At 38.4% G+C, this 27,657-nt stretch overlaps 1 protein-coding gene across 1 annotated transcript; it reads left to right on the forward strand.

Moving 5' to 3' along the window:
- The first annotated feature begins 387 nt into the window (after positions 1-387).
- YWHAG (tyrosine 3-monooxygenase/tryptophan 5-monooxygenase activation protein gamma) lies at positions 388-27,657 on the forward strand. Its single transcript, XM_077140886.1, has 2 exons — positions 388-662; positions 24,246-27,657. The coding sequence occupies exons 1-2, from the start codon at positions 576-578 to the stop codon at positions 24,900-24,902; spliced, it is 744 nt and encodes a 247-aa protein (XP_076997001.1). The 5' UTR covers positions 388-575; the 3' UTR covers positions 24,903-27,657.

The raw sequence follows: 27,657 nt of genomic DNA on the forward strand, positions 1-27,657 counted from the left end.
AGATGTAGTCTCCATTGCCCCTTTGTCCTTGGTGGGTCCAAAAGATCACCCCGCCCGAGGGTGAACTACAACTCCCAGGGGCCCACGCGCTGGCGGCCCGGCGGGGCGGTGGTCTGGAGGGGAACGGGTGGGGGTGGGGGTGTCTGGTGGTGTTGGGGCGAAGGAACGGGGGTCAAGTGGAGGAAAAGAGGTGCTGGTGAGCTTCGAGGAAGGAGGGGACTGCCAGAAGAGGTGGGGGGTTGGGGCGGTGAGCTGAGTGGAGGGGGGACGCGGGAGCAGCGGAAGGAGCCGGGAGGGGCCTGGGCGGGGGCGCGCGGCGGGCGGAGCCCGTGCGTCACGCGGCGTGGGCGGGGCCGCAGGGGGTTGTCCGCCCGCGGCACGCACAGCCGCCGCAGCCGCCTCGCGCCGGGTCCCGCGGTCGCAGCTGGAGTCGCAGCCTCCGCGCCACCGCCGCCAAAGCTGGTCGCTTTGTGGGTCGGTCCTTCCGGCACACGGGCTCCCGCCGCGCCGCAGCCGCCCTCCGAGCCGTTCAGGCCGCCTTGGTCTCCTCGTCCGGCCCGACCCAGCCCGCGAAGATGGTGGACCGCGAGCAACTGGTGCAGAAAGCCCGGCTGGCTGAGCAGGCGGAGCGCTACGACGACATGGCCGCGGCCATGAAGAACGTGAGTTTCTTCTCCCCTCCCCCCGCCTCGCCCCAACCCTTTCGGAAACGTGTACCTTGGCCCTAAGGGCTCCGGGACCTGTCGCCTGTCGCGACTGCAGGCTCGGTCCCCCCTTCTCGCTCGCTGAGGGGGTATGTGGAGGGTCCAGATGGCGGTCGGGAGCTGGCTCGTGTCCTCTGCGCGTTCCCGAGGGTCGGAGGCGCTGCCTGCTCGGCCCTACCCGGGCTCAGGCTGGGGCGGGGTCTTGCGGGGCTGGTCACGGGAGCCGGGTCTCCGGGCCCCCGCGTACTCCGGGTCCGCTGGGGACCTGAGCGGGGCCGTGCGCATCCTTTGTGCCCCACTTCCCCTCCTCCCAGCCTAGGGCGTGGGGGCGGGGGACCGCATGGAAGCGGTTCCTCTTTCTCTCCCCGGTGTCTGGGCGGCGCCTTTCCCATTCACTCGGCAGGTCTCTTTTTCTAGCCGCCCCCCCCCGCCCCCCCGCTCCCTCCATCTTCCTCTTGCTTTCCTGCAGATCCTTTAGAACCTTTCCCAGAGAAATTCAGGCTCTCTTGAAATCTTGGGGTCAGTGGTGCAAAATCGTCGCCTTCTTGCTCATGTTTGACTTAACAAAAGGCTTCTCTTTCTCCATTTCCCAAAGCAAGTCCTCTAGGCTTTTAGGAAAGGGGACCGTCTGTTTCGTTAGCGTGTTCTTGTTAATTGTTCGAACATGCCGTTTCCATTTTTTCCTAATGCTTTGCATTGAAAAGAGCAGATAATGGCTTTAAAATAAAGGTTGTCAATTTGTGACATGCTGTTTTTTTTTAAAATACAGCCACGCGTCTGTTGAAATTCCTATAAGTTGAAAAAAATTCTTTCTGATCTGATACTGCAAACAAAGCGGTGGTGGGAGGCAGTATCAAGTCATTCCAGAAGATTCTGCATTTGTCATATTGCAGAGAGCCTAGACTGGGTGGAGGCTGGGAGGAGTTGTTTTAAAGGGGAAAATGTCTTTTTTTAATTTGCTTTGTTACATAGACTTGAGCCTTTTTTTTAATTTTAATTTTATTTTTTTTAAATAAAGCCAGTGCATCCTTAGGCTAATGAAAAGAGAATACTGTCCTCCAGTTGTCGCATTTTGTCTGGGATACAGATGCCTGCCTGTATTGCACCATTTTGTCAGTAACATTACATTTACCTAGTGAATGGTCAACCAGTTTAAGATTAAAGGAAGGAGGAAGCTTTGAACATTATTTGGAAAAAATTAATGATTTTGCGTCTCCCACTATCTTAATATTTAACTTCCCGTCTTATGTAACAAAGGTATTAAAATGCATCTCCAGTTTGAAATGAATGTAAGAGCGTACCTTGCATGCTAAATCTTTGTGATGAAACAATATAGATATAGAGGTTGATTCTTGAGTAACTACGTTAGTTCCCAGAAGATGACAGTGCTGATGCCTTTATATTTAAACAAGCTACATTAACAAAAAAAATTTTTTTTCTTATTAAGGAGGGGAATTCGATTCTGTGAATTGAGGGTTCTGGTGTATTAATATGCTATATTGCCACAGCTGCTATCCTGTAATATTTTAAAGCTCAAATGACACAAATTGCACTTTTAATAGATATCAGAATTGAAAATGTCTGTTCATGTTATTTAGATTATTTTAATTTTTCCATATCTCTAGTTTCACAGGAAAGCCAGTGACCTCGCACCTATATCCATAGCAACCCAGTGATGTCACACACAATGACACAGAGGCTGCAATGCACCTAAGGGCTGGTAGGGAGTTTGCAAATGGCATTTGTCCAAGGTAATGCAGAAATTAGTTGATAGTGGGATTGACTTCATCTTTCTCCAGATAAGAGCTCTGCAATAGAATGGCCCTGTGGGTCCAAAAATAATGAGGTATCCTTACATATGCACATTAGTGACCTCTAGATAATGCTTTATTGAAGTTCCTATCTAGTTTTCCCAGGAAAGTTTGTAAGATACATTCATATTTTTACACACTCATTTCACCTATTTAAGTAATTGGCCGATTATGGAATAAAAACAAATTTTAAAACGAGTATATTTTATAATTGTGTGGAGGGGGCTGCATACTTAGGATTATTACAGATACTTGGTAGATTTTGATAAAAACTCAGAATTATGGCTGTCCTCCTGGGTCATTAGATGATGAGACCACATTACAAACGAGTTATCAAATTCATTTTAGATGGATCTTTGGGAAAATTGTCTTGCTGTATTTTTACTTCTCTGACAGAGTATGGAGAAACTTAAAACCTTTTCAGTTATGGTGACTTTGACCCTCACTTTCCTAATCTGTAAAATGGGGCAATACCTGTTAGAAAAAGTTTGTGAGGATTTAGGTGCTCAAAAATGGCAATTACTTGCAAAACTTTGTTTCTTACTGTATAAAAGTGATCTCATCATGGAAAATTTGGAAAATACCATAAGGTACCAAGTAAATACTTAGTGGTACCACTCAAGTGATATATAGGTAGCCAAAAGGCTATCTTAATTATATATTTTATAAAATCTTTCTAGTGGGGTCAATAGGCTTTAAAATTCTTTTTATCTTTTTTCTATTTTTTTCTTCTAGCCCTCCCAGGAGACTAGATCAATGGCTATTATCATTAATGGAGTATTGACACCTCTAGAGTCCTCAGAGGTGGAATTTTGCCAACCATTATTCTAAGTCATGTGGCTTGAATTGTTCTCTCTTGGAGGAGTGGAAAGAATAGAGTAACAGTTTGCTTTTTATATGTTATCCTCTGCAATAACTGAAATGAATATTAAGTGTTTTTAAAAATTACTTTAAAAACCTCATGTATCTTTTGAATTATATTGAGATAAAGCTGTTAAATGCATGAAACAACCTCATTCCAGTCCTTAGGATAAACTGCAGATCTTGGGTATGACTTCATCCCTAATAGTTGGGGAAGCCTTATGTATTAAGCCAAATAAACTATTGAAAAAAGTGGAACAAAAGTTGTATGTAATATATATATATATTAGATGACATAACAAAACCATTTTAAAGTGAACAGTTGGGGGTATCTAGTACACTTACCATCTTACATGACCATGACCTCTAGCTACTTCTAAAACGAGGAATAATATTTTTAAAAAGTGGTGATGGTCTGGGCTATAGCTGGCTGAATTTCAGACCATGATTACCGATTCAGGAATGTACCAATAATGAAGTGTACACAATGGCGCACAGCACTAGTGATCAGTTATTCCTTTGTCTTTGTTTTCTAACATCGGAACCTTTTCAGCCTTAATTGAAAAAAAGGGACCTTAGCTAAGTTTTCTTTTCATTGAAAAATTTCTAGTGCCTATAGATGGTTTGATGTTCACCCAAATAAATTTTACAATTTGCTTGAAATTGGAGCAAACCATTAAGAATATGGAGATTATGGAAATTTGCTGGTGCTGTTATTCTGCCTTATTTTGAACCCCAAGGCTGACTTTTTTATAAATGATTTTTCTCCTGTGTGCTGATAGTCCCCAGGTGAATGCTGCAGTACTGAGAGTGGTGAGCTACTCCAGCATGGTGTGCTAAACTGGTCACAGTCCAGTATAAGATAACAAATGCATTATTTTGGTTACCAGGTTGTTCCTGAAGCTACTGGAGCTGAGTAAGAGTGAGAGTTAACTTTTCCCTTCCTTCATACTCCCCAATATTACTAACCCTAACCGTTTTAACTGGCAGGATACCTGATTTTTTCTGTATTCCCATCAGATTCCATGGACATGGAAGAAAAGAAGCAGGGGCCACTTTTTATGTTTAAAAGGGAAAGAATCCTTTCAAATTTGTGTAAGCCTTTATCTTCTTTTGCCTTTTTTTTAATAAACTCCTTTCCTCAGTGCTTTACGAGATATCCTGGTCTGTAATTATGAGGATTGGTGTGTGTGTGTGACAGCTGTATTTGTTGCCTAAGTTTAAAAGGCTACCAAACCCAGATATCTTTTGGCCTTTCCCGTCATAATCATTTTTCTGTTACTTTCCCCAAATCCCATTTTAGGAATTAACTATCATTTCAATTAACAACCAAACCATATTGTCTTACCTTAAATTAGCATTTGTAGAAATCGTTGAAATTTTAATTTTACTGAACCAATTTTATAAATTTGAGTGGAAGAAAAATAGTTACAAAAACTGATAAATTTTTTCCAGCTAAAGCCTTTTAAGTAAAATGTTTAACCAGTTTGGTCCCCTTATTTTGTAGAAACAATAAGAATTATAAATCTTAAGGGCTATTTGTATGAGTTTTTTTTTTCTTTATCCGAGATACCATTGATATGCCATATAGCATTAACTTTGGTTGTAAATAGTTAAGTAGAAAAAAGTAGTGTTCTTAATTATATGTAGATTTTAACATGACCGTAAGGAAAATGAATTTCCAAATAAAATCATTGGCCTTACCCTCCAGAGATCTAAATCCAAAAGTGACCCAGGTGTAGTATCAGCTTTCCTGTCTTTATCATTCTGTTACTAGAACAGGGGTGTCAGGGCTGGGAGGTTGACAGTGACAGCGATGGGCAGCTGAACATATAATGACAGTAGCTCAAGAGGAATCCCTGCCCCTCCCCCCCACGAGAGTGTGAAAAGCAGCTGCAGTAGTACAGAGAAGTGAGAAATGGCTAAGGTAGCAGAGGAAGGCTTTTAAAATGTAGGACTGTTTTGAGGAATTTGACACATGAGGTACCATATTTAAATACCTTAGATCTAGGAAGCAAAGTTACCTATGGTACCAGGACTTTAGGAATATAGACGCAAGCTAAAAATGTTTCAAATTTTGAATTAAGGCTTTACAGTGCCTTTTTTTATAGCAGTGTAGCATGAAATAGTAGGTGAGTGAGAATGCTCTGCAGTGGACGCCCCATGCGAGTAACAGCAGTTCAAATACCCAGTACCCCCTGCCAGTATAGTATTATATAAGGGCCTTCCAGCCGTGGGTAGACTGGTGGGCTGCCATAGAAAAATAGCTAAGTTATTTTCAAATCATACTGTATTCCTCACTTAGAACCTACATTCTGACTTTTCTAATTATATCTGTGTAATAGAAATAGAGACTTGTTGAAACACTGAAAGATTTTTTGCCTTCTGGATTGAAAATGACCTGTCTGGAAGGGTGGGGAAAATTAACGAAAGATAAGGAATAAGGAAGGCAAAGGGCATTATGAGGCAAGGATAACTAGTGCGGACCAGTAAAGTAGGGAGGTTATATTCTAGAATATCTTGATTTGGGGGATATGCCCATTGCTTTTGGAAGGCTGTCATCAGTGTTTACTGTTGGTGACAAGAGAAAAAAAAAAAAGCCTTTGGCCTTTAGGATGCTAGAAAATTTGGGGAGGAAATGACCAGGATCATCACCGTACATGTATCTCATCCAGGGTGTTTCCGTCATGTCTTTTTCTACAGGAGTACCTTGGCCTTTTTCATTGACATTATTTCAAGGATATTTTCTTGTGTCATTTTAAATGACTAAATAATGTTCCTGTGGATGGGCCATAATTTAATTTTCCTATTTGGCATTTAGGCTCTTTTTTTTTTTTATTTAGGCTCTTTCTAACTTTACATTTATAAATAATGTTGCTGTTAATATCTTCGTGGTTAAAAACTTCATGGAAGTTTATATTGTTAATTCCCATAGTGGAAAAGTGTAATTGCTGAAAGAATGGGTCAGAATGTTTTTTAAGAATCTTGACACTATCACTAGTACTGGGTATTTTATCTTAAAATATTAAGTTTGATTGGTTGAATAAATATTATGTATATGCAGTTCAACATTTAAAAAGGTACCTATTGCTCGTTATATTCCAAATAAGAAAAACAAGGTTGAAGCAGGGGAAACAGTTCAACTGCTAATTCATGAGAAGCATGCCTTTCATGCTCTCACTTTTTGCTTCTTGGAATGATTACCTTTTTTTTTTTTTAATACAACTGTGAAAATATGTAAACATATACATAATCAAGTTAAATAGTGTAATATAAAGTTCCACATACCTAGCTTCTCTAATTCCCAGCATACTGGCCAGTATTGCTCCCAGCCCCCTTGGAATTGTTTACTGTGGGAAAATGACTTTAAATTACCCCTTTGCCATGAGGGCTCAGATTACCAGCAAAGTTGCTTTGTACTTAAATTTGGTGACCTTAAAGTATATTTTATTTTCTGTAAATTTATTTTTTAGTAGTTTTTTTAAGAGTAATTGTAGGTTTATAAAAAAGTTAATGCAGAGTTCCCATATTACCCCCCCCCGTTTTCCCCTTCTATTAATATTGTGTGTTAATGTACACTTGTTACAGTTGATGGACAACTATTGTTATACTTTATATTAAGTCAAGTCCATAGTTTACATAAGGGTTCTTCTTAGCATTATATGGTTCTATGTGGGTTTTTTTTTTTGTTTTAAATTTTATTGTAACGTCTAATATAAAATTTCCTGCTTTAACCACTTTCAAATATACAGTTGAGCCGTATTTATTATATTACAATGTTGTGCTGCCATAACAACATTATTAAAACTTATCTAACACTGCAAACAAATATAGCTTTTTAAAGCATTTAATCCAGGTGGCAGACAATTAAATTCTTGATTTTAAAAGGAGTTGCCTCTTCAGCTCTTCAGTTGAGACCCAAATGCTGCCTCCCATTAGCTTGTCTGATTAGTAAGTGTCTGGAGTTCTGTTCTTCTCCCCCTTCTTACAGCTCTCCTTCCTGCCCCGTTTTTAAATTTTTTTTTAAGGGCACTAACCTGATAGAAGAGCCAAAACCGAGTTGATTTATTGGGGGTCATATGAAACAAATTTTGCAAGTTTTTTTAAAATAATCATATTATTATTCAGTGTGGACTCTGGACCCAGACAGCCTGGGTTTGAATCTATACTTCTCTTCTCAGCTGTTTGAAATTGGGTAAGGCACTATATAAATCCCTTTGTCTCACTTTCCAGAGTCGAGCAACAGTACAGACTGTTAATAGATTTATAATACTTACAACAGTGCCCAGGCCAGATTAAGTCCAGGTGCGTGCTCACTAGTTATATAGTATTATAGCCAGGCTCAACATAGTGAGTTTTACTTTAAAAGCCTTGCTGTGGTGTGGCTAATTTTTTTTTTTTTAACTCTAAAGGATATGAAACTGCTGACATTTTTTGGGAAACTTCTGAAAACACCCTAGAAATTGGTGCCTTACTTGTCAGCTGTTATTTAAAACATAGGTGTTCACAGAGGGTTTAGACAATTCTTAGGAAAAGCTTAAAGTTACTATAAGAATAATATGAAGTAATTATCACAGTATATGTCTAGATAAATTTTAACTTCTGTGATTGTTTTTTGTTTTTTTTTTAACATGGGCAAGCACCAGGAATTGAACCTGGGTATCCCGCATGGCAGGCAAGAACTCTGCTGATGAGCCACCCATTTCCCGCCCTGTCACGGTTTTATAGGATGTTAAGAGGGCATTAGATACTACTGTACTTGCTGATTTAAATTAAGTGCCTCTGATCTTTAGAGATTTAAATTGAGAAGTATGGGGCTGTATTTGCTGACCAATATAATTATACTATCAGTAATTTGCAGGAATGTGCCGCCTTTTTATTTGTTATTGCCATTTGGAGGTCCTGGAGAAAAAGATTTTAGAACTAGATCCATTTATTGGGCAAAGAAAAACAATGTGTTAAACTTCAAACAGTGTTAGTAACAGATTGGATTTTTAGAACTTGCACAAAATATATTTCTGTTGACGTTTGTAGAACTATGTCTGGGCACATAGATTCTTCCAAACACTTGATGAATAAATTACAGCAAGTTCTTATTTTGGATTTATGGTAATCTATTGCATTAAAAAATTTATTATTGTAATAATTCAACACAGTTTCCCACCTTAATCATTTTCAAGTGTACAATTCACAGTGCTGTTAATTTACATGCACAGCATTGTGATCCCATCACTATCATCCATTACCAAAACTTTTCCATCACAGAAACTACTCTCATGATGTATTAACTTCCAATTCTCCCTCACCCCTTTGTAGCCTGTAATTTACTTCCTATTTCTATGAATTTGCATATTCTAGTTATTTGGTATAAGTGAAATCATACACTGTCTGTCCTTTTGTGGTTTGACTCAGCATGATGTCATCAGTGTTCATCCATGTTGAAACATGCATCAGTACTTGAATCCTTTTTATGGCTGAATAAGATGCCATTGTGTGCGTAGATCACTCATTCATCTGCTGATGGAAGGCTGTTTCTTTTTTATTTTGTCTGCTTTTATAATCCGGCTGGCTATATTTGCTTTTTTTTTTTTTTTTTTTAACAAATGATGACTAAAGACTAACAAGTGCTTTGATTTACACTGACCTTAAAAAATTAGGCAGTGCTAATGCACCACTTTAGATGAGTTGTAACAGTGACCAGTACCATTATTTATTGCAGCATAGCACCAGTATGAAAGTTTAGATGCATTAAACTATGCATCTGGACCACAGTGGAAAATGTACGGTACTTTCTAGGCCTTGATGTTTTAAATATCTGTTCTATAGATTTCTGCACTGACTATAACATCTTTTTAGAAAGACCAAAAATTTTAAGTCATATATTCTTAGTTAAGCCTTGCTATATACATTGTTTTACTATAATCTGACAGGTTTAATATATCAATTAAGGATGTGGGTAGAAAACTAGTGACATGATTTTGTTTACTAAGAGTTCAAAAGATGTCAGTGTTTTAATTTTCAAGAAATAATCTGCAATTATATGTAAAATTTGCATCTTTGAATCAGTGTATTGGTCACATGAGAATATTAAACATTTAGCAGGGTAAGATTTTTTAAATGGTTTTATGATGGTATATGTACTCTTTTTAAAAAATATTTTTGTTGACAAAACAGCATAACACAAACATTCCTAACATATAACACAAACATTCCTAACATGCAGACATTCCATATATGGTATACAATCAGTGGCTCACAATATCATCATATAGTAGTACATTCATCACCATGATCATTTTTTAGAACATTTGCATCACTCCTGAAAAAGAAAAGGGAAAAACTCATACATACCATACCCCTTACCCTTCCGTTTCATTGTCCACTAGTATTTCAATACATTTTGATATTTAACATTTTATCACTTAGCAAGCATTTTTATGTTCTATTCCCATTTAATTTACAATAGTTTTATAAATTGTATATTTCCCGTTTTACAGGTGGAAATGTTTTTAAACAATGTGCCTAAGGCTTGAGCTAAATTATTTTTATTCCCTATCTGAAGGTCTCCTTTTAAAAGGGTTTTTAGTTTTTTAAAAGGTAAAGTACATTCAGAGATCCTCATGATCTTTTGGCTGTTGTCTCATCAGTTAAATAATCTGTTTTCAGTAGTTTTCATGTATGTCTTGTTTGCAGAAGCATACACGCAGAATCCTTCAAATACTGCATAGCATCCCATGAGAGGTATGTAGCCTAGGTTTACATACAGAACATACTTTCTTGAGGACAGTCCTTCAGAAAGCACCATTTGACTCCCTTATTGTTTGTTTTAAATAAATATCGTTTAACAAAGGCGATCTTGAGATTTTTCCCAGGAGGTGAGTACTGTAGTTTTGCCATCAGAGTCTTCTAGGTATTGCCGGGAGGTGAAACGATGGAATGGAAGAGTGTAGCTCCCTTAGAAGAAACAAACCTAGGTGTGGGTATCACTTTCTGTGCATAGATAGTAATAGAGTTGTGTGTGGACACATGTTTTGGGAAAATTGGTGAGGGGGAGGGAGAGAAAATACTAATTTGAGTATTTTGTAACTGCTATGCAGGTGAAAAAGTGAGGGATATATTCTTGATACTGATCCACAAATCACGTAGGGCAGATAGAGTAACGGTGGGAGTCTTAATTATTGACATTTGTGGGAATATTCATTCCACACAAAAAAAGACCAGGTCTGTCTTGTGTACTAGGCACTGTTAGGTGCCTGGCTGTAATAAAGTTAAAGTAGAATTGTATTTGTGGGGAAAGATAGGTTTTTTTTGTCGTGGTTGTTGTTAAATATTTTTATTGAGAAATATCCACAGTCCAACCATATTATACAAATCAGTGGCTCACATATCATCACATAATTGTGTATTCTTCACCCTGATCGTTTTTAGAACATTTGCATCACTCTAGAAAAAGAAAAAAAAAGAACTCATACATCCCATACCCCTTTCCCCTCCCATTGACCTACAGTATTTCAAACTACTCAATTGTTACCTTTTTATCTCCCCCTATTATTTACTTATTTTTATCTTTGTTTTTTACTCATCTGTCCATACCCTGGATAAAAGGAGGATCAGACATTGTAACATCTATATAGTTATACAGTCTTCTAGAATCAAGGCGACTGGAACACAGCTCAACATTGTCAGGTACTTCCCTCTAGCTATTCTAATATATGCTTCAATATAGCCCTAAACTAAAAAGGGTTGTCTATATAATGCATAAGAATAACCTCCAGGATAACCTTTTGTTTTAACTGAGCTCTGAAAAGAATGGGGTATACTTTGTCAGAAGTTAATTTAGTTTGGAGTTGCAAAGTAGTGTTAAACAAGAACATTAAGTTAGCTTTTGCTGCTATCATACCACCTAAATGAAATTATTTTTTTTTTTAGAATTTTGTGGGTTGGCTGACCAGTGGTGCTGGGTGAACTGCAGTGGGCTCACTCACATGTCAGAATAAGGCCTCTTTCCACGTCCTCTCATCTCCAGGAGGCTAACCCATGCTGCTTGTTGTAGTATTTGCAGGTTTTCGGTAGCAAGGGAGGGCGAGCCTTTGTATGCCTCCTCACACTTGCTAAGCCAAAGCAGGGTAACCAGGTTTTGACTATAAGGGCGGAGGAATGTGTTTCATCTCTTAAGTGGGGAAAGCTGCAGTCATATTGAAAAGAGAGGGGAATGTATTTAGGGTTGGGAGGAAAAATGGTTGGGCCTTTTTTTTTTTTTTTTTACGAATAATCTGGGTTGGATATGTAGATCCATGTGACTCAACAGATGTTCAGAAGTGAGTCTTAAGGAGCCATGGTGACTCATTGGTTAGCAAAATGTAGTACCTAACCCTAAGGACTTTCACCTTTTAGGAAAAAAAGAGTGGTACACAGTTACAAGGCATTAGAAATAAGCAATACAAGAAATTCAGATTAAAAGTTATTAACATAGAACGTAAGCAATATTGCCCGAGAATTTTTCAGAACACTTCAGGGAATTAAGTGCAGTAGTTGAATTGGAATGGAATGATTTCTAAATGTTGTGTTGGTTAATTTTTTTTAATTAATAAAAAAAATAAAAATAAAAAATAAACAAAAATAATAAAAATAATAAAAAAAATAGTTGAATTGGGCCTTGAAAATCTGTGTATATAGGATTTGGCTTTATGGATTCTGGAGGTGCATTTTAGGGGTAGGAAGAGCATGATTGAAAGCAGAAAGGAGGAAAATCATGAATATTATGACCAGCTATTCTCTACCTTGCTATGTGCATTTTGGACCAGCTCATTCTTCACTGTTAAGAGTTTGTCCTGTGCATTGTAGGATGTTCTGCAGCATCCCTGGCCTCTCCCCACCATCCTCTACCTCCCCGGTCATGACAGTCAAAAACGTCTCCAAACATTTCCCTATGTCCTCTTGGGGGAGGAGCCAAAATCGCCTCCAGTTGAGAGCTGCTGATTTAGTGGGATTTGTGGATTGGAAGTGGATTTTCCAAAGGGTGGTGATGCGACAGTGCTCTGAATGTTGTAAAGAAGATGTTGATTTTGTTTTCCAGGCAATGGGAAACCATTGTAAGAGTCTAAGAAACAGTGCAGCTGTGTCTAAAATGAGATTGGATCAACAGTAATAGGTGATGGGGTTAGCCTTAGTAAGTTAGCCTTAGTAAGGAGTAGGAATACTTCTGGAAGGAGGGCTGGATAGACACATAGCAGGGCATTCTGTTCTGATTGCTGTTCATCTCAATGGAATAATAGGACTAGTCATCCTTTAGGAGCATGGCTGTGGATTTAGATGAAAGATTTGAAGCAGCTTCTTTGGAGAAGAGAGTAGAATCTCAGTGGGATGGGTGAAAATCTTGGCATACAGCATTTAAGACCAGGCTGAGGTTTGACTCTGGTGTGCTAAAGCATTTGAAAGGTACTGGCAAACAGGAGCCTGTTTGGGAAAGAAGCCAGGATGGTAAGAAATTTAACCAGGTTATAGAAACAGTAATTAGGATTGAAGAAGACCCAGGGGTATGAAAACCATCTTTACCTCTTGGAAGAATTGATTCTAGCCCCAGGAGGTAAAATCTTAAAGCCAGCAAATGGCAGTTAAATGTAGCCTGAAAAGTGCTTGTTAGCAGTCTCTGAAAGTAGTATTAGGCTGAGTTCACCCAGAAGGTGTGCAGATAGGGGGAGGAAGTCGTTCACTGGGCAGGGTTTGTAAAAGTAGCCCTGGGTTGGTAAGTGTGTAGATTGTCTGCATTTCAGGGGAAGTAAGTTATGTTGGTATATTTTCTTCTTTGGCTTTTTTCCCATAGTGTCAGGGTCGAATGCTTCATACTGAAAAATCCAAGATAAGTGTGTGTAAATTTCTTACAACTTTTCATTTTTGTTAACCACACTCTTGGAATAAACAAACAAAGCCCTGTTCTCATTTTTGGAGAGGATATTGAAAAGCAGTAACCTACGTTATATAAGGTGTTTATTTGAAGACAAAAGAGGATTAAATATAAGAACTAAAAGTTGATGTTGAAAGTATTTGGAATTCTGAACTCATTGAACAAATGAGCTGATACTTAATTGCTAGTTTTATCATAAATCTGTTTTGGGGGAGAGGATGGAAGATACATCCACCAGAAAATTAAACAAGCTGGTATGTGAAGTGCTGTATAAAATTTTCATCATCCCCCCCCCCCCAAAAAAATGTTGAACTATTAGTCATCATTCTCCATTCTCCTCAACCCACCCAGCCCTGGACGTCTACAAATCTGCTTTGTCTCTAGGGACTTGTCTACTGTAGACTTTTGGTATAAATGGAATCATGCAATGTATAGTCCTTTTGTGACTGGCTTCCACTTAGCGTAATGTTCTCGAGGTTCATCTCTGTTGTAGCATGTAGTGCTACTTCATTCTTTTTATTATTGAGTAGTCTCTTGTATGGATAATACCACATTTGTTTAACCATTTTCTAGTTTGCCGGCATTTTTTCCCCCAGATTTTTGGTTATTATGAGTAATGCTGTTGTGAACATTATATTAAGTTTTTGTGTGGACAGATGTTCTAATCTTGTATATGCCTAGGATTGGAATTGCTGAGTCATATCATAACTCAGCACTTTGAGGGACCACGTAACGTGGCAGTGTTGACCTGGAGAAATACATTTGTATGGATTCCATGCAATACAGAATCTGAATCTTCAAGGGGAAAGGGGATACTCAGGAGAGATTTTTATACAAAAATTTCCCTGCTTTGTTAAGAGCAACTAGTGGTGTGTAAGATCAGGAACAAGACTAGGGTGCTTGCCTTTATCACTGCTATTCCACATAGTGTTGGAAGTTTCAGCCAGAGCAGTTAGACAAAAAGAAAGAAAGGAATTAGGGCATTCAAATTGGAAAGGAAGAAGGGAAAACTACCTTTGTTTGCAAATTTATGTGATCTTATGTATAGAAAATCTCAAAGAATCCACCAGAAAGCTTTTAGAAGTAAGAAATTCAGCGAAGTTGCAGGTACATAACTTGTGTGCAGAATCACACAAAAATTGGTTTTGTTTCTATGTACCAGCAATGAATGATCTGAAATGAAAATGAAGGAAAAATTCCATTTACAATAGCATCTAAAAGAATCCGATACTTAGGAATAAATTGAACCCTGGAGGTAAGTAAAAGACTTGTACACCGAAAACTACAAAACGTTGCTGAAAGAAATTAAAGACCTAAATAAATAGAAAGACACCTAGATTTGTGAATTGGAAGACTTAATATTGTTAAGCTGTTGATACCACCTAAAGAAATCTACAAATTCCTTGCAATCGTGTCAAAATTCTAGCAGCTGTTTTTGCAGAAGTGAAAAAACTGATTCTCAAATTCATATGAAATGGATAAAGGGCCCTGAACAGCCAGAATCTTGAAAAAGAAGAAAGTTGGAAGACTCACACTTCCCGATTTTGAAACTTACTATAAAGCTACAGTGTTGAACTGACATGAAGGATAGACATAAGAACCAATGGAATAGAATGGAGAGTCCAGAGATAAACCTGTGTTATGTGTCTATGCCAGTTGATTTTTTTTAAACCTTTTTTTGTTGTATAATATAATATATATACAAAGCAAAGAAAGAAAAAAGCAGTTTTCAAAGCACTCTTCAACAAGTAGTTAAAGTAGTTACAGGACTGATCTCAGAGATGGTCATGGGCTGCTACACCATCATCTCAGATTTTTCCCTCTAGCTGCTCCAGAACTTTGGAGGCTAGAAGGAATAAATATTTTTTTTATCATCACAATCAACTTTTTTCTTTTTTGTGAAAAATAACATATTAAAAAAGCAGTATATTTCAGAGCACAGCCCAGCAATTAGTTGTAGAACAGATTTCAGTGTTTGGTGTGGGTGACAATTCCACCATTTTAGGCTTTTATTTCTAGCTGCTCTAAGATACTGGGGACTAAAAGAAATATCAGTATGATGATTCTGCAGTCATACTCATTAGTTAACCCCTACCTTCTTCTTTATAACTCCTCCACCATCACCTTTGATCTTTCTCCCACTCTGTAGGGGTATTTGGGCTATGCCCATTCTAACTTTTTCATGTTGGAAGGGGCTGTCAGTAATACGGACTAGGGAGATGGAACTAGCTGATGTTGTGGAGAGGCTGTCCCCCTCTAGTTTCAGGATTTAACTGATCCATAGACCCATCTGGAGGTTATAGGTTTCTGGAAAGTTACCCTAGTGCATGGAACCTTTGTTGAATCTTACCAATTCCTTTTTAGGAGGACTTCATGTATTTGAGAAATTGGCCCTCTCTATGGTGTATTTCTTCCCAGCTGAACTGTTGATAGTGTGACTGTTTTTTATGAGGTTAAATTTAACTGTTTTCTTCTATGGCTTCTGGGTTTTAAAATGAATTGTCAGGATTTCTATTCATTGATGGAGGTCTTTAAACCTTCATGTAGTGTTCAGTTTAAGTTGTCATTGATACGCAGTGTGTTTCCTGCGTATGTGTATTTCTAGATCCATACATACACAACACACAGGCAGATGTGTGATGTGTATATTGTAGGGAATTTTGTTTACAACTCTTTTTGGTAGGGGGTGCATGGGCTGGAAATTGAACCTGGGTCTCCCACATGACAGGCGATCATTGATAATTTTGATAAATGTTCTAGTCAAACTTTATAAGTCAAATTGTTTAGACATGCTCTGTTTTTACTTTAGGTTTTTAATATCTCATTGTTTCTTGAATGAATTGAAAATAGTACAATGCGAATGTCTTAATTGTAAGATTTTACTAATGTAAGTATACTATTTTTTAAAAAACAAAAGCTCTTTGAGTTTTGCCTCAATAAAAACAACATGTTCTTTATAGGAAATATGGAGGGCTCAGAGAATATAAAGAAAAAATGAAAATCATATGTGATCTCAAAATAAGATTTTAAGACGTTTCCCAGGTTGATTTATTTTAAGAAACAAAATTGGGTGTACTAAATACTCATGAAGTTCACATAGCAGTATTATTTCTAATAAAAATTTGGGAATTTGTAAAATGGCCAATAATATGGACTTTTTTAATGCTGTTGCTGTATAATGGAATATTTATTATCCAGTGATTAAAAATCATGTTCATTTGCATGGACTCAGCAACATGGACTTCCACTTACTAGGGCTGACCTAGCTACAGCCATTCCTGAGTGCCCAATTTTAGCAGCAGCAGAGACCAACACTCAATCTCTAATACAACACCTGCTGCCTGATGGCAGGCTGATTACACTGGACCATTACCATCACGGAAGGGGCAGTGTTCTTTTTGTAACTGGAATAAATTTTGTCTGGATATGTGTTTGCATTTCTTGCATGCCATACTTAGGCCCAAACTACCATTCATGGACTTACTCACATTCATGGTATTCCATACAACATTGTTTCTGATCAGGGAATCCGCTTCATGGATCTGGCAAATGAAATGCCAGAAGGGGCACATGCTAATGGAATTCACTGGTCTGTCTATGTTGTGCATCATCCTGAAGCAGTTGGATTGATACAGTGGTGAAATGGCCTTTTGAAGATTCAGTTATGGCGTGAACGAGGTAGTAGCAATACTTTGCAGGGTGGGACAACGTTCTCCAGGAAGCTGTGTTTGCTCTAAATCAACATCCAGTCTGTGGTGCTGTTTTTCCCACAGCCAGGATTCATGAGTCCAGGAATCAAGGGGTGGAAATAGGAATGGCACCACTCACTTTTACCCCTGTTGATGCACTAGAAACATTTTTGCTGCGTGTCCCTGCAACCTTAAACTCTGCAGGTGTGCAGGTTTTAATTCTAAAAGGAGTGCTTCCACTAGAAGACACAATGATTCCTTGGAACTGGAAGTTAAGACTGCCACCCGGTCTCTTTGGGCTTGTTATGCCTCTGAATCAACAGGCAAAGAAAGGAATTACTATACTGGCTGGGATGATTAATCCAGACTATCTAGGGGAAATAGGACTGCAGCTACACAAGGGAGGTAAAGAAGTGTTTTCCTGGAATACAGGAGATCCCCTAGGACGGCTCTTAGTACTACAGTGCACCATGATTAAAATCAATGGAAAACTGCAACAACCCAGTCCAGACAGGACTACCAATGGCCCAGAATGAAGATGAAGTTCACAACCACCAGGGAAAGGACTGCGGCCAGCTGAGGTGCTTTCTGAGGGTTAAAGGGAACCTTAAATGGGTAGTGAAAGAAGGTAGTGATAAATATGAACTATGACCAGTCACAAAAATGAGGACTGTTAACGGTATGCATATTTCTTCGTTGTTTATTATGAGTATGTTTTGTATATGTACAAGAAGCAAATCTTTTGGAGAAAAAATCATGTTCAAGTATATGGGGGATATGCTAGTGATTTCCCAAGTTTTAAGTGTTTCACTGTTAAGATGCAATTTAGAGGTATCTATAAAATATATAATATGAATAAGATATAAAAGTTTTTATAGATACATATTTTCTTATATGTTAAGTGTGCTCAGGATAGTGGGATTTTCAACTGGTTTAATTATTTTATGTATTTTCTAAATATATTTTTTTAATGAACACAAGTTTTTCTTTTTAAGTGAATAACATCCACTTTGTTAAAGAAAACAGTGTAGCAAGTTTTATATATTCTTTCATGGTTAAAAATGCAAATGAGCATATAGTCTTATTTTCCCTATTACACAATTATTCTTTCTTCCTATCAGTGAGCAATGATTTGAGCTAAAAGCTCTTAATCTTTTTTTCAACTCAGCAGTGTTTTGTTGTGTGGAAGTACTATAATTGTACTTGTTTCCATGTTAAAGGACCCAGAGGTTTAAACACTTTTTTGGGTGGCGGGGAGTGATGACTGTGTGTTCATGGTCCGAGAATCGAACCCAAGTCTCCCATGTGGAAGGCGAGCATTCTGCCACTGAACCACCCATGTATCCTTAAGTACTTAACTTCTTATAATCAGAAAAAAACATTTTAATTTTACTTTCCAAAAACAACATTCTTTAGTACTTTTATGGCTCCCATTTCCTGCGCCCTCTGCCCATGATTAACCTATTATCTACTTTCTATCTGTATAAATTTGCATAATCTAGCTAGTTTCATATAAGCAGAATCATATATCTGTGTCCTTTTATATCTGGCTTATTTCACTTACCATGTTGTTTTCAGGTACTGTTTCCGTGCTGTAACCTGTATCAGAATTTCATTTCTTCTTACGGCTAAATGTGTATAGACCACATTTTGTTCACTCATTATACCTTTTTAACATAGCTAAGCAAGATATTTCAATTTACAACCCCTCTCTGTATCGAGTTCCAAAATATTTTTGTTGTCGCAAAGGGAAACTCTGCACTCATTAAGATTTGCATCCCATCCCTTGATGACCACCAATCTGTGTTCTTTATGGAACTGACCTACTCTGTATATTCGTATCGATGGAATCATAAAATATGTAACATTCTGTGCCTGGCTCATTAAATTTTCTGTCTCCTGTATGGTGTGATAAGTAAGCTAGAAGCTCAGTGAATGCTTATTGAATTACTCTAAGAGTGAGTAGTGGCCTTTATTTATATTTTTCTTTTCACCAGACCTTACGGAACATTTTATATCAAAATTTCTAGAGTGAATATGTTGGGGATCCTCAAAACTGTCCCCAGGTTGGATGATTTCACTAGAACTCACACGCTTACCACAGATATGCTTTATTACAGTGAAGTTGCAAACAGCTAAATCAGTAAAGGGGAAAAGGCACATGGGACAAAGTCCAGGGGACACCAGGCACAAGCGTCTTAAGAGTCCGCTCCCAGGGGAGTCACAGGTTGTACTTTATTCCTTTAGCCACAAGTTATGACATCACCTGTGAGATTCTGCCTACAAGGGAAGCTCTGTCGACTCAATGCCCAAAGTTTCTACTGGGAGCTGGTCATACAGACACCCTCTATTTAGCTCAGGCCAGAATTTCAGACTCCCAGAACATAAACCACATTGTTTGCGCAATGTAGGCACAGTGAGCCATTACTATCAGGGAATGGTGGAACCCTCCTGAAATTCAAGTCCCCAGACAAGGAGCCAGGGGCCAGCCTTGCAAGCAAGCCTTTCTAAGAATAGGCTTGCTATATTACCTGCTTTCTGCACAGGATATAATAGACTAGAAGCCATTTTATTCAGATATACCAGTTATAACTTCAGGTTATTTTCAAAATGTTTAGTCTGTTATTTAGTAGAATACAGGTCACCAGAAAATATGATTTATTTATAATCCAGCAGAGTTGTGTCAAATTAATTTGCATTGGTTTATTCCACTACTTGCACAGCATGTGGCTACACGTGCACAGGGACACATGTGCACCTCTCACATGTTGTCATTTTTCTGTCTTTAGCGTGTTTTGCATAGAGAAATCACTGTATGTACCTTTTTATTGGCTCTAGGTCCTTCCAGGTGGTTGCATTCCTGCATCCTAGGAGGACAAATAAATGCATGATATGGTCAGATACCATACCTAGAGTCTGTTAGCTTATATTTTGGATGTGAACGTTAGTTCTTTCTCTGAAGATTTTCAGCTTTATTAAATCATTATGTCTTGTGTGTGTTCATAGCCAGCATAACTGTTTTATCTTGTATTTTTATATAAGATTGAGCAAAATAGAAATAATTTAAGATTAATTTGTCTCATTTAAGAAGTTAAAAAAAAACAAAACAAAGTCTTGTTCAGTTTAAGGCTCTTGATAGAGGTGTTGAGGAAATTTTGTGAGTGACCTGGCACTCCAAGACTTAAGGTCAGAAAGTTATCTAAGTAGCTTTCCAAGAATCTCGAGAGTTGCTAATCTTGGGTAGGAAATCTCTCACTCCTCATCAACTCTTAGGGGTGAATGAACAGTTGACACTAATTAATACCTGGTTCCCTAACAGCTGGGATTTGGGAACTTCTATTTCTTAAACTCTTGATGAAGGTAATTAGAAATCCTAATCTCTCTTGTGCTTTTCTGTCTTTAACATCTTTAATTCAAGGAAAGAAATTTGAACTTGAGCTAATATTTTAGGAGTCAAGAAGGGAGAGAAATTTTGTTTTTAAGCAGAAAATGAAAATGGGTAGTAAAAACTTGGACTTTCTACATTTTCCATCACGTATGGTAGTAAGTTTTGGGGGCCGTATTTACAAATGTTGTGTTCTTAGAAATGATTATTAGAAACATTTCCGTGATTGTTTTGAAAATATTCTCTTTCCTTACCAGATGATACGTATTGAGATACGAATCTGTCCACTTTGAATAGTCGTTCTATCTTGATTAAACTTTTGTGGAACAGTATTAAAATAAATATTTATTCCTTTTTAAAAATGATCTTTTGACTTTGGAAACTAGGTACAGTTAGGACATCTTTTTATACAGTTATTACAAATTATCATACAGGTCATTTTGACCTAAAGGATTTTTTTAAATTCTGATGCATGGTTTTTAGAGAAACTTTCTTTCTTTTCAGCAGATTCTTTAGAGCTAAAAGGTTTTCTCCCCTGACTTAGTTTTTCATTGGCAGAGAACATCTGGGTATGTTCCAAATGTGGTTGAGTTACTGTATCTAAAGGTGATAGTGGTATTTCATAATTTCTGTGTTCTAGTCTGCTTGTGGCAGCTAGACATATTTTACATAAGACCAAACTGCTACCTTTGGGCTGACCAGAAGAATTATATTTGCCCCAGGAGGAAGCCTAACAGTGTAGCATACTGCTGAGGTAATTTAAGCTTTAAATAGTTTCTGGCTTTTGAAATAAGGACATCATGATTTAGGGGTAAGGCCAGAACTTGATGTCAGCTGCCTTAGGCACTTGCTTCTCTTTGCTAGACAGTTATCAGGTTGCTCTGAGGGCTGTGGCTGGTCTGTAGTAGTGTCTGCACCTTCGGTAACTGCACCCTAGGGTCTTTTGGTAGGAGTGTCTGCGGCCTGTGAAGGCCTTTGCGCCCTGCGAAAGCCAGTCCGGGGAGATCTGGGGGGCTGTGTGAATCAAAAGTTTATGGAAAGGAAGTGATGTACAGTAACTAAGGAAGTTAAACCTCAGAAATGTTTTCTACAAGTAAGAAGAGTGAGGCCCAGAGAAATTAAATGGCTTGCCTGGAATCAGTTAGCTGGCAAAACAATGAAACTGGAACTCAGACCAGGTCTTCTGGGTATCTCTGTTTCCTGACTCAGCTGGAGTGACAGTGGTCTGAGGGAGTGACAGTGGTCTGAGGGAGGGGTAAAAAATAGTAAAGGAGAAGTGGTGTTTCCATAGAGAACTGGAGAAGTGAGGGGGTGGGGTTGTAGAGCAAAAAGCATCTCTGCCTTGAATTCTGAAACCCTTTTCTCATTCTGCAGTTTGATTCATTTAGGTCATGTGTGGTAAAAGTCCCATTTTCTCTAATGTTATGATGGGTTATAAGTAATATAGTAGAATGTTAACATTTTTAAAAACTGCCAGCTTATGAAAGTTTTTTTTCCCGGTATATACCACTTGTTGGATATTGTGAGAATTAGTAAGCAGAGGCATGACCTGTTCTTTTTAAAAAATACAGATAACGTCACATAAAGTCCATCTAAAGTATACAATCAATGGCTCACAGTATCACATGGTTGTGTGTTCATCACCATGATCATTTTTAGAATATTTGCATCACTCCAGAAAAAGAAAGAAAAAAGGAAAAAGTCCATACATCCCACCATACCCCTTACCCTCCCCCTTTCATTGACCACTACTAGTATTGGAATTTACCCAATTTTTTTTTTTTACCCTTTGCCATCCCCTCCTTATTTTTTGTCCTTATTTTTTTACTCATCTGTCCATACCCTGGGTAAAGGGATCGTCAGCCTCAAGCTTTTCACTATCACATGGTCACATTGTAAAAGTTACATAATTATACAGAATCAAGGCTGCTGGAACACAGTTCAACAGATTGAGATACTTCCCTCTAGCCACTCCAGTACACCATAAACTAAAAAGGGATAGCTGTACAATGTGTAAGAATAACCTCTAGGATAACCTCTCCATTCTGAAATCTTTCAGCTATGAAACTTGTCTCATTTCTCTCTTCTCCCTTTTGGTCAAGAAGGCTTTCTCAATCCCACAATGCTGGGTCCTGGTTCAGCCCCAGGAGTTATATCCCATATAGGGGGGGATGATCTATTCTTTAAAAGAATAATTGCAATAAATTTGAATAAAACGTCGATTTGGTTTTGATTTAGGTATATCTCAGTAGATAATAAATTGACAAATCAGTTTCACTGAGCTTATTTTCCCCCTTAATTAATATAAAAGTAAGATACATCCTGAATGTGAATAATTCAAACATAGGAGGAAAAAAAGTTTCTTGTATCCCAGTTTCCCCCCAAATAGTTGCCTTTTTACCAGGTGCTGTGGTTAGTTTACACAGGGACCAGTGAGGACTCTCAGGAGGGAGAAGCCAATTATTCAACTGTGGGTACAGAGGGAGAGCAGCGAAAGAGAAGATTGTTCTTGAAAGTTTTGTAAATATCTGCCAGGCAAGAGCAGTGTGGCAGGTATTTTAGGCAGAGGCAGAATTATAAGGCAAAGGGACAGGCGTAGAAAACAGCCTGGTTTTGTGTAATTAACTTGTTATGACTGAAGCCACAAACATGGTGAGAGACCGAGGTAGATGAAGTAGCTGGTGTTTGCTGGATTTCTGGGGTTCCTTGATGTGTGATGTGTAGCTTTTGACTTAGTATATTCCAGTTTAATTATAGTGGAAGCTGCAGTTAACCTGACAAATAATAGGCCAAACTTTGCTTTTTAGGGGTACTATATAGTAGTAGCATGTCTATTGTGAAGAACAGATGAGTTAGTTTTATAATTGTGAAGTCTAAAATTGGATACAAATATTTGTTATAACTAGACTTGTGAATATTTTTAATTGGGTTATGGAAGGTGAGTATGGGTGTGAAAGAAGTAGCAGTTTGGTTCTGTATATGACAAGAGCTCTGTCCTTATAAATATTATATTTCATGTAGTTACCAGACAATGGTTTATGACTGATATCAGAGAAATTAGGTAATATAAATTAATTCTCATAAATGTAGTGTTAATGACTTGATTTGTTATAAGCAATTGCTTGGTTGTCATAAAAAGAGTATTTGGGGGTGGTTTAATTTCCTCAGAAATGATTAGAGACTGACGGAGACTCTAGAAATGCCCGTTGAAAGACGCATTAATTCCATTTGGTCGCCTCAGTTCAGAAGTACTTTGCTCCTGTTCATTCTTTGGTATTACTAAATAATCTCAATGATCAGATCAATTCTGACTTCCTTTCTGAGGTTTGTAATTCATATGGTTTTATCATAAGAGCAGAAAAGCCTCCTTGTTTCTCAAAGGTCCCCTGAAAGGTTGGGTAATATTCTAACTCAAAAGGGATGGGAATGAAATTTAGTATAGATAGGGCAAGACCAGGAAGAATCTCTTGGGCATTGTCTTCTTAATAAATTGCTGAGGACTATAAGTCATGTGGACTTTAAAATCCCTAGGGTTGGTTTGATATGTAAAGTTAATGAGAGATCTGTTAACTTTTTGCAGTTTAGATGCAATTTTGATGTATCATCTAAGATCTAGCTTGACAGTTCTTTCCCAGAAGAGCCATGTGATAAGCCTCTGTCTTTTTCTAGGGGGAAAGCAGGGTTTCAGATCGCAGGAATCCAGCAGCATTTATTTCCTCCATATTGATCCTTCTACCTCCTTCCCATACACCCATACAGCATAACTTCTCCTTTCTGGCAGTCACTTTAGTCGACTGAAAGATCTGTTTGTGTTTTTAGTGGCATAAAGACATTTTTAACTCGGTTGACATCATCTGTGCCATAACAACTCTATTCTGTACTCTTTAACAGGTGACAGAGCTGAATGAGCCACTGTCCAATGAAGAAAGAAACCTTCTCTCTGTGGCTTACAAGAATGTTGTTGGGGCACGCCGTTCTTCCTGGAGGGTCATCAGTAGCATTGAGCAGAAGACCTCTGCAGATGGCAATGAGAAGAAGATAGAAATGGTTCGTGCTTATCGTGAGAAAATAGAGAAGGAGTTGGAAGCAGTATGTCAGGATGTGCTGAGCCTGCTAGATAACTACCTAATCAAGAATTGCAGTGAGACCCAGTACGAGAGTAAAGTGTTTTACCTGAAGATGAAAGGGGACTATTACCGTTACCTGGCCGAAGTAGCCACAGGAGAGAAGAGGGCGACTGTCGTGGAGTCCTCTGAGAAGGCTTACAGCGAGGCCCATGAGATCAGCAAGGAGCACATGCAGCCTACTCACCCCATTAGATTAGGCCTTGCTCTCAACTATTCCGTTTTCTACTATGAGATCCAGAATGCCCCAGAGCAAGCGTGCCACTTGGCCAAGACCGCTTTCGATGACGCCATCGCCGAGCTCGACACACTCAACGAGGACTCCTACAAGGACTCCACTCTCATCATGCAGCTCCTCCGTGACAACCTAACGCTCTGGACAAGCGATCAGCAAGACGACGATGGTGGAGAAGGCAACAATTAAGGCCCCCAGGTGGACTGGCTGCGCACGCTGATGCTACTACTGCAGTCTTTATTTTTTTCCCATGAGTTGGGGGTCGGGTTGGGGGAGGGAAAAGGAGGGATGACCCTCCTAGGGAGAAACCCACGACCTGTCCTGTCTTTGATCGCCTCTTTGACATTTTTGCCAAAATACCACTAGTGGAAAGTCAGGCTAGCTGTGCTGGTATTGGAATAGCAGCCTCACACTGGCATATGGACTGTTCTGTAGATGAATGCAAGTGGAGCTGTCTGTCTTTAATTTAACTTATTGCTAGATGATAGGGTTTCAAGATGAAAAGAAAACGTAAATGAAAGGGCCCTCATTCAATAAGTTCTGTGGTTCCAGTAAGGATTTTTATGTACATATGCTCTTGTCTTAAGTTTTGGGTACTTTCTATCTCATCTGTTTTAGCTGTGCATTTTTCCGGGTGTACTCTACCAGACATGAATAGTCTAGATCCCAAACTGACAGACTTAGAACATAAGGTATATTTATCCTTATGGCTGAGGCCTTGCCGGGTTCCTGAAGACTCTGATTAGTTGACAGTATTAACACTAAATTGCAGTTTACAGTGTATCTACATTGCAGCCATATGTAACATCAAGCCGTTGATTGTGTATTTTTCTTTGCTAGTTATTTTGGCTTTACATCCTTATTCAGCTTCATCCAGGTTGGTTTAGGTGTTACCTGTCTCCTGGGCCAAAAGGCTTGCCTGAGGAGAATCAAAGCTACTTTAGGTTTTAGTTAACAGGTGCTTGGCAGGTGGCTGTGGGATTTTTGTCCTTTTTTCCTCTTAAGTCCACCACAAAAATTTTAATCACTTTATTAGAAATGTTAAATACCACAAAAACAGAAAATTCAGGTCTGTATGTCATTTATTGTGTTGGTATTTTCAAAGAATATCCTGATTTTTAAAATGCCACAGCTCCTTCCTCAGGGATTACGCTGCCATTTCACTTTTCACTTGATTCTTTCCCACTGTACCTTGTGCTGATGGCACTCAGTTGGATTGCAGAAGTTGTGTGGTCATTTTGAGAAAGTGTGTGGTGCAGTGTGAAAATTCAGGTGCTAGAAGCTTACTGGTATGAAAATCCAAAAGGAAGAGCTATATTCATACATAAACATTCTGTCAAATTTAGGGATCCTTGTAAGTGTGTCAGTTTTTCCTCCCAGAAAACACTCCTTCCCCAAGTAATTGTAGGAAGATAAACTAAAATCATGATTAGGTAATAAATAAATACTCTTATTTGGCCAAAACTTTTCCATATACTTTTTTCTTTTTAAGAGAAATGAAAGCATAGATGTTGGAGAATCACTTCTCTCTTGTGCAATCCGTGTATATTTTGGAATTGAGGGAAGCTACATCGCTGTTTCCACAAATTTGTTTTCAGCTGTCCTTAGATCCCTCATTCTCATTTTGGATAAATATTTGTGCAAACATGACCTATTGTGTGTGTGTTGACTTTTATTTTTTTATTTTTATTTTTCAGTGTAAAATTAGTAACTGTGAACTCCAAGAATTGAGTAGTGACATCAGACTTATTTCCTTGTTTATTTAGGTGAGAAGAGGTGTGAAATAGTTAACGAGGAAAAACTGACAGATGCTTTTGCTAGTACCAGACTTAAGCTTTTAATTATGAGATGGATATATATACTTAACAGGATCCAGGTACAGTGACAATAGATGACTGAGATGATGTGGAATCATTGTACTCTGACATTGCAGCTTATCCAGTACGACTTTCCTTAGAAGGCCCCTCCATGGGCTAAAGCGGAAGTCCCACCAGAAGAACCAATAGAAGAAAGCTTTGCAGCTTTTTGTGCCATTGCAGGAGTCTAGAGTAAATGCCATGGATGGGGCAAGAGGGGAAGGGGGAAGGCGGGGCTCTCTAACTTATCTTCATGTCCAGTGAGCAGTGTTGTGTCTTTCCTTGTAGCATTTGGAAATGATTTACTGGAATTACAAAACCTATTTTTCTTTTAAATTTCAGCTTTGGCTCTGGCTGCTTTTTAGAATAACGCAAGATAAAATACTTGAGGGCTAAAAATGAAGAGGGGAAAGGGAGACTTGATATTTAAGCAGCTTGAATGGTTTCTTTTCTTTATTTTTAAAGAAATGCACTTGCCTATGATACTGTCTCTCCAGTGAAATGATTACTCCTCCATTACTCTATTGATACAATATTGTGCATGCTAGTGTTGTATTTCTATACAGTAGCTTGAAATTTATTAACTTATACTGTAGGTGTTATGTATTCCTATGACGAAAATTTAAGTCTTCAAATTTTTAAAATTTTTTTTTTATTTAATTTTTCCTTTTGGGAGTAAAGTTTGCTCTACCAAATAGTGATCGTAACAAATTGATCTGTTTTGGATGTTGCTATAGTGACATGCCGTTATATATTTTGTTTTTAAAAGGGGGGGGGGAGTTAAAGAAACACCAGTGTTAGCTTAATCTTAATGTCTGGTGTTTGTCATGGTGAAATTATAACCATTACAGTGTAGGAGAACGACGACTATGTTCTCTGAATGAGCCTTTGTGCTTTTTGTCATGTTATGCAGTGAACTATTTTTAAGGTCGAATCAGTGATTATTTTTCCAACTCCGTGTTTCTCTAAGGAATTATTTCACACACGGACCATTCTTAGCGGTTTTTCCTCAGTGATGGAATATCATGAATGTGAGTCATTATGTAGCTGTCGTACATTGAGCAAATAAACTTACAGATCTGATGTCA

This window comes from Tamandua tetradactyla, chromosome 23, assembly GCF_023851605.1.
Source record: "Tamandua tetradactyla isolate mTamTet1 chromosome 23, mTamTet1.pri, whole genome shotgun sequence".
Lineage (NCBI taxonomy): Eukaryota > Metazoa > Chordata > Mammalia > Pilosa > Myrmecophagidae > Tamandua > Tamandua tetradactyla.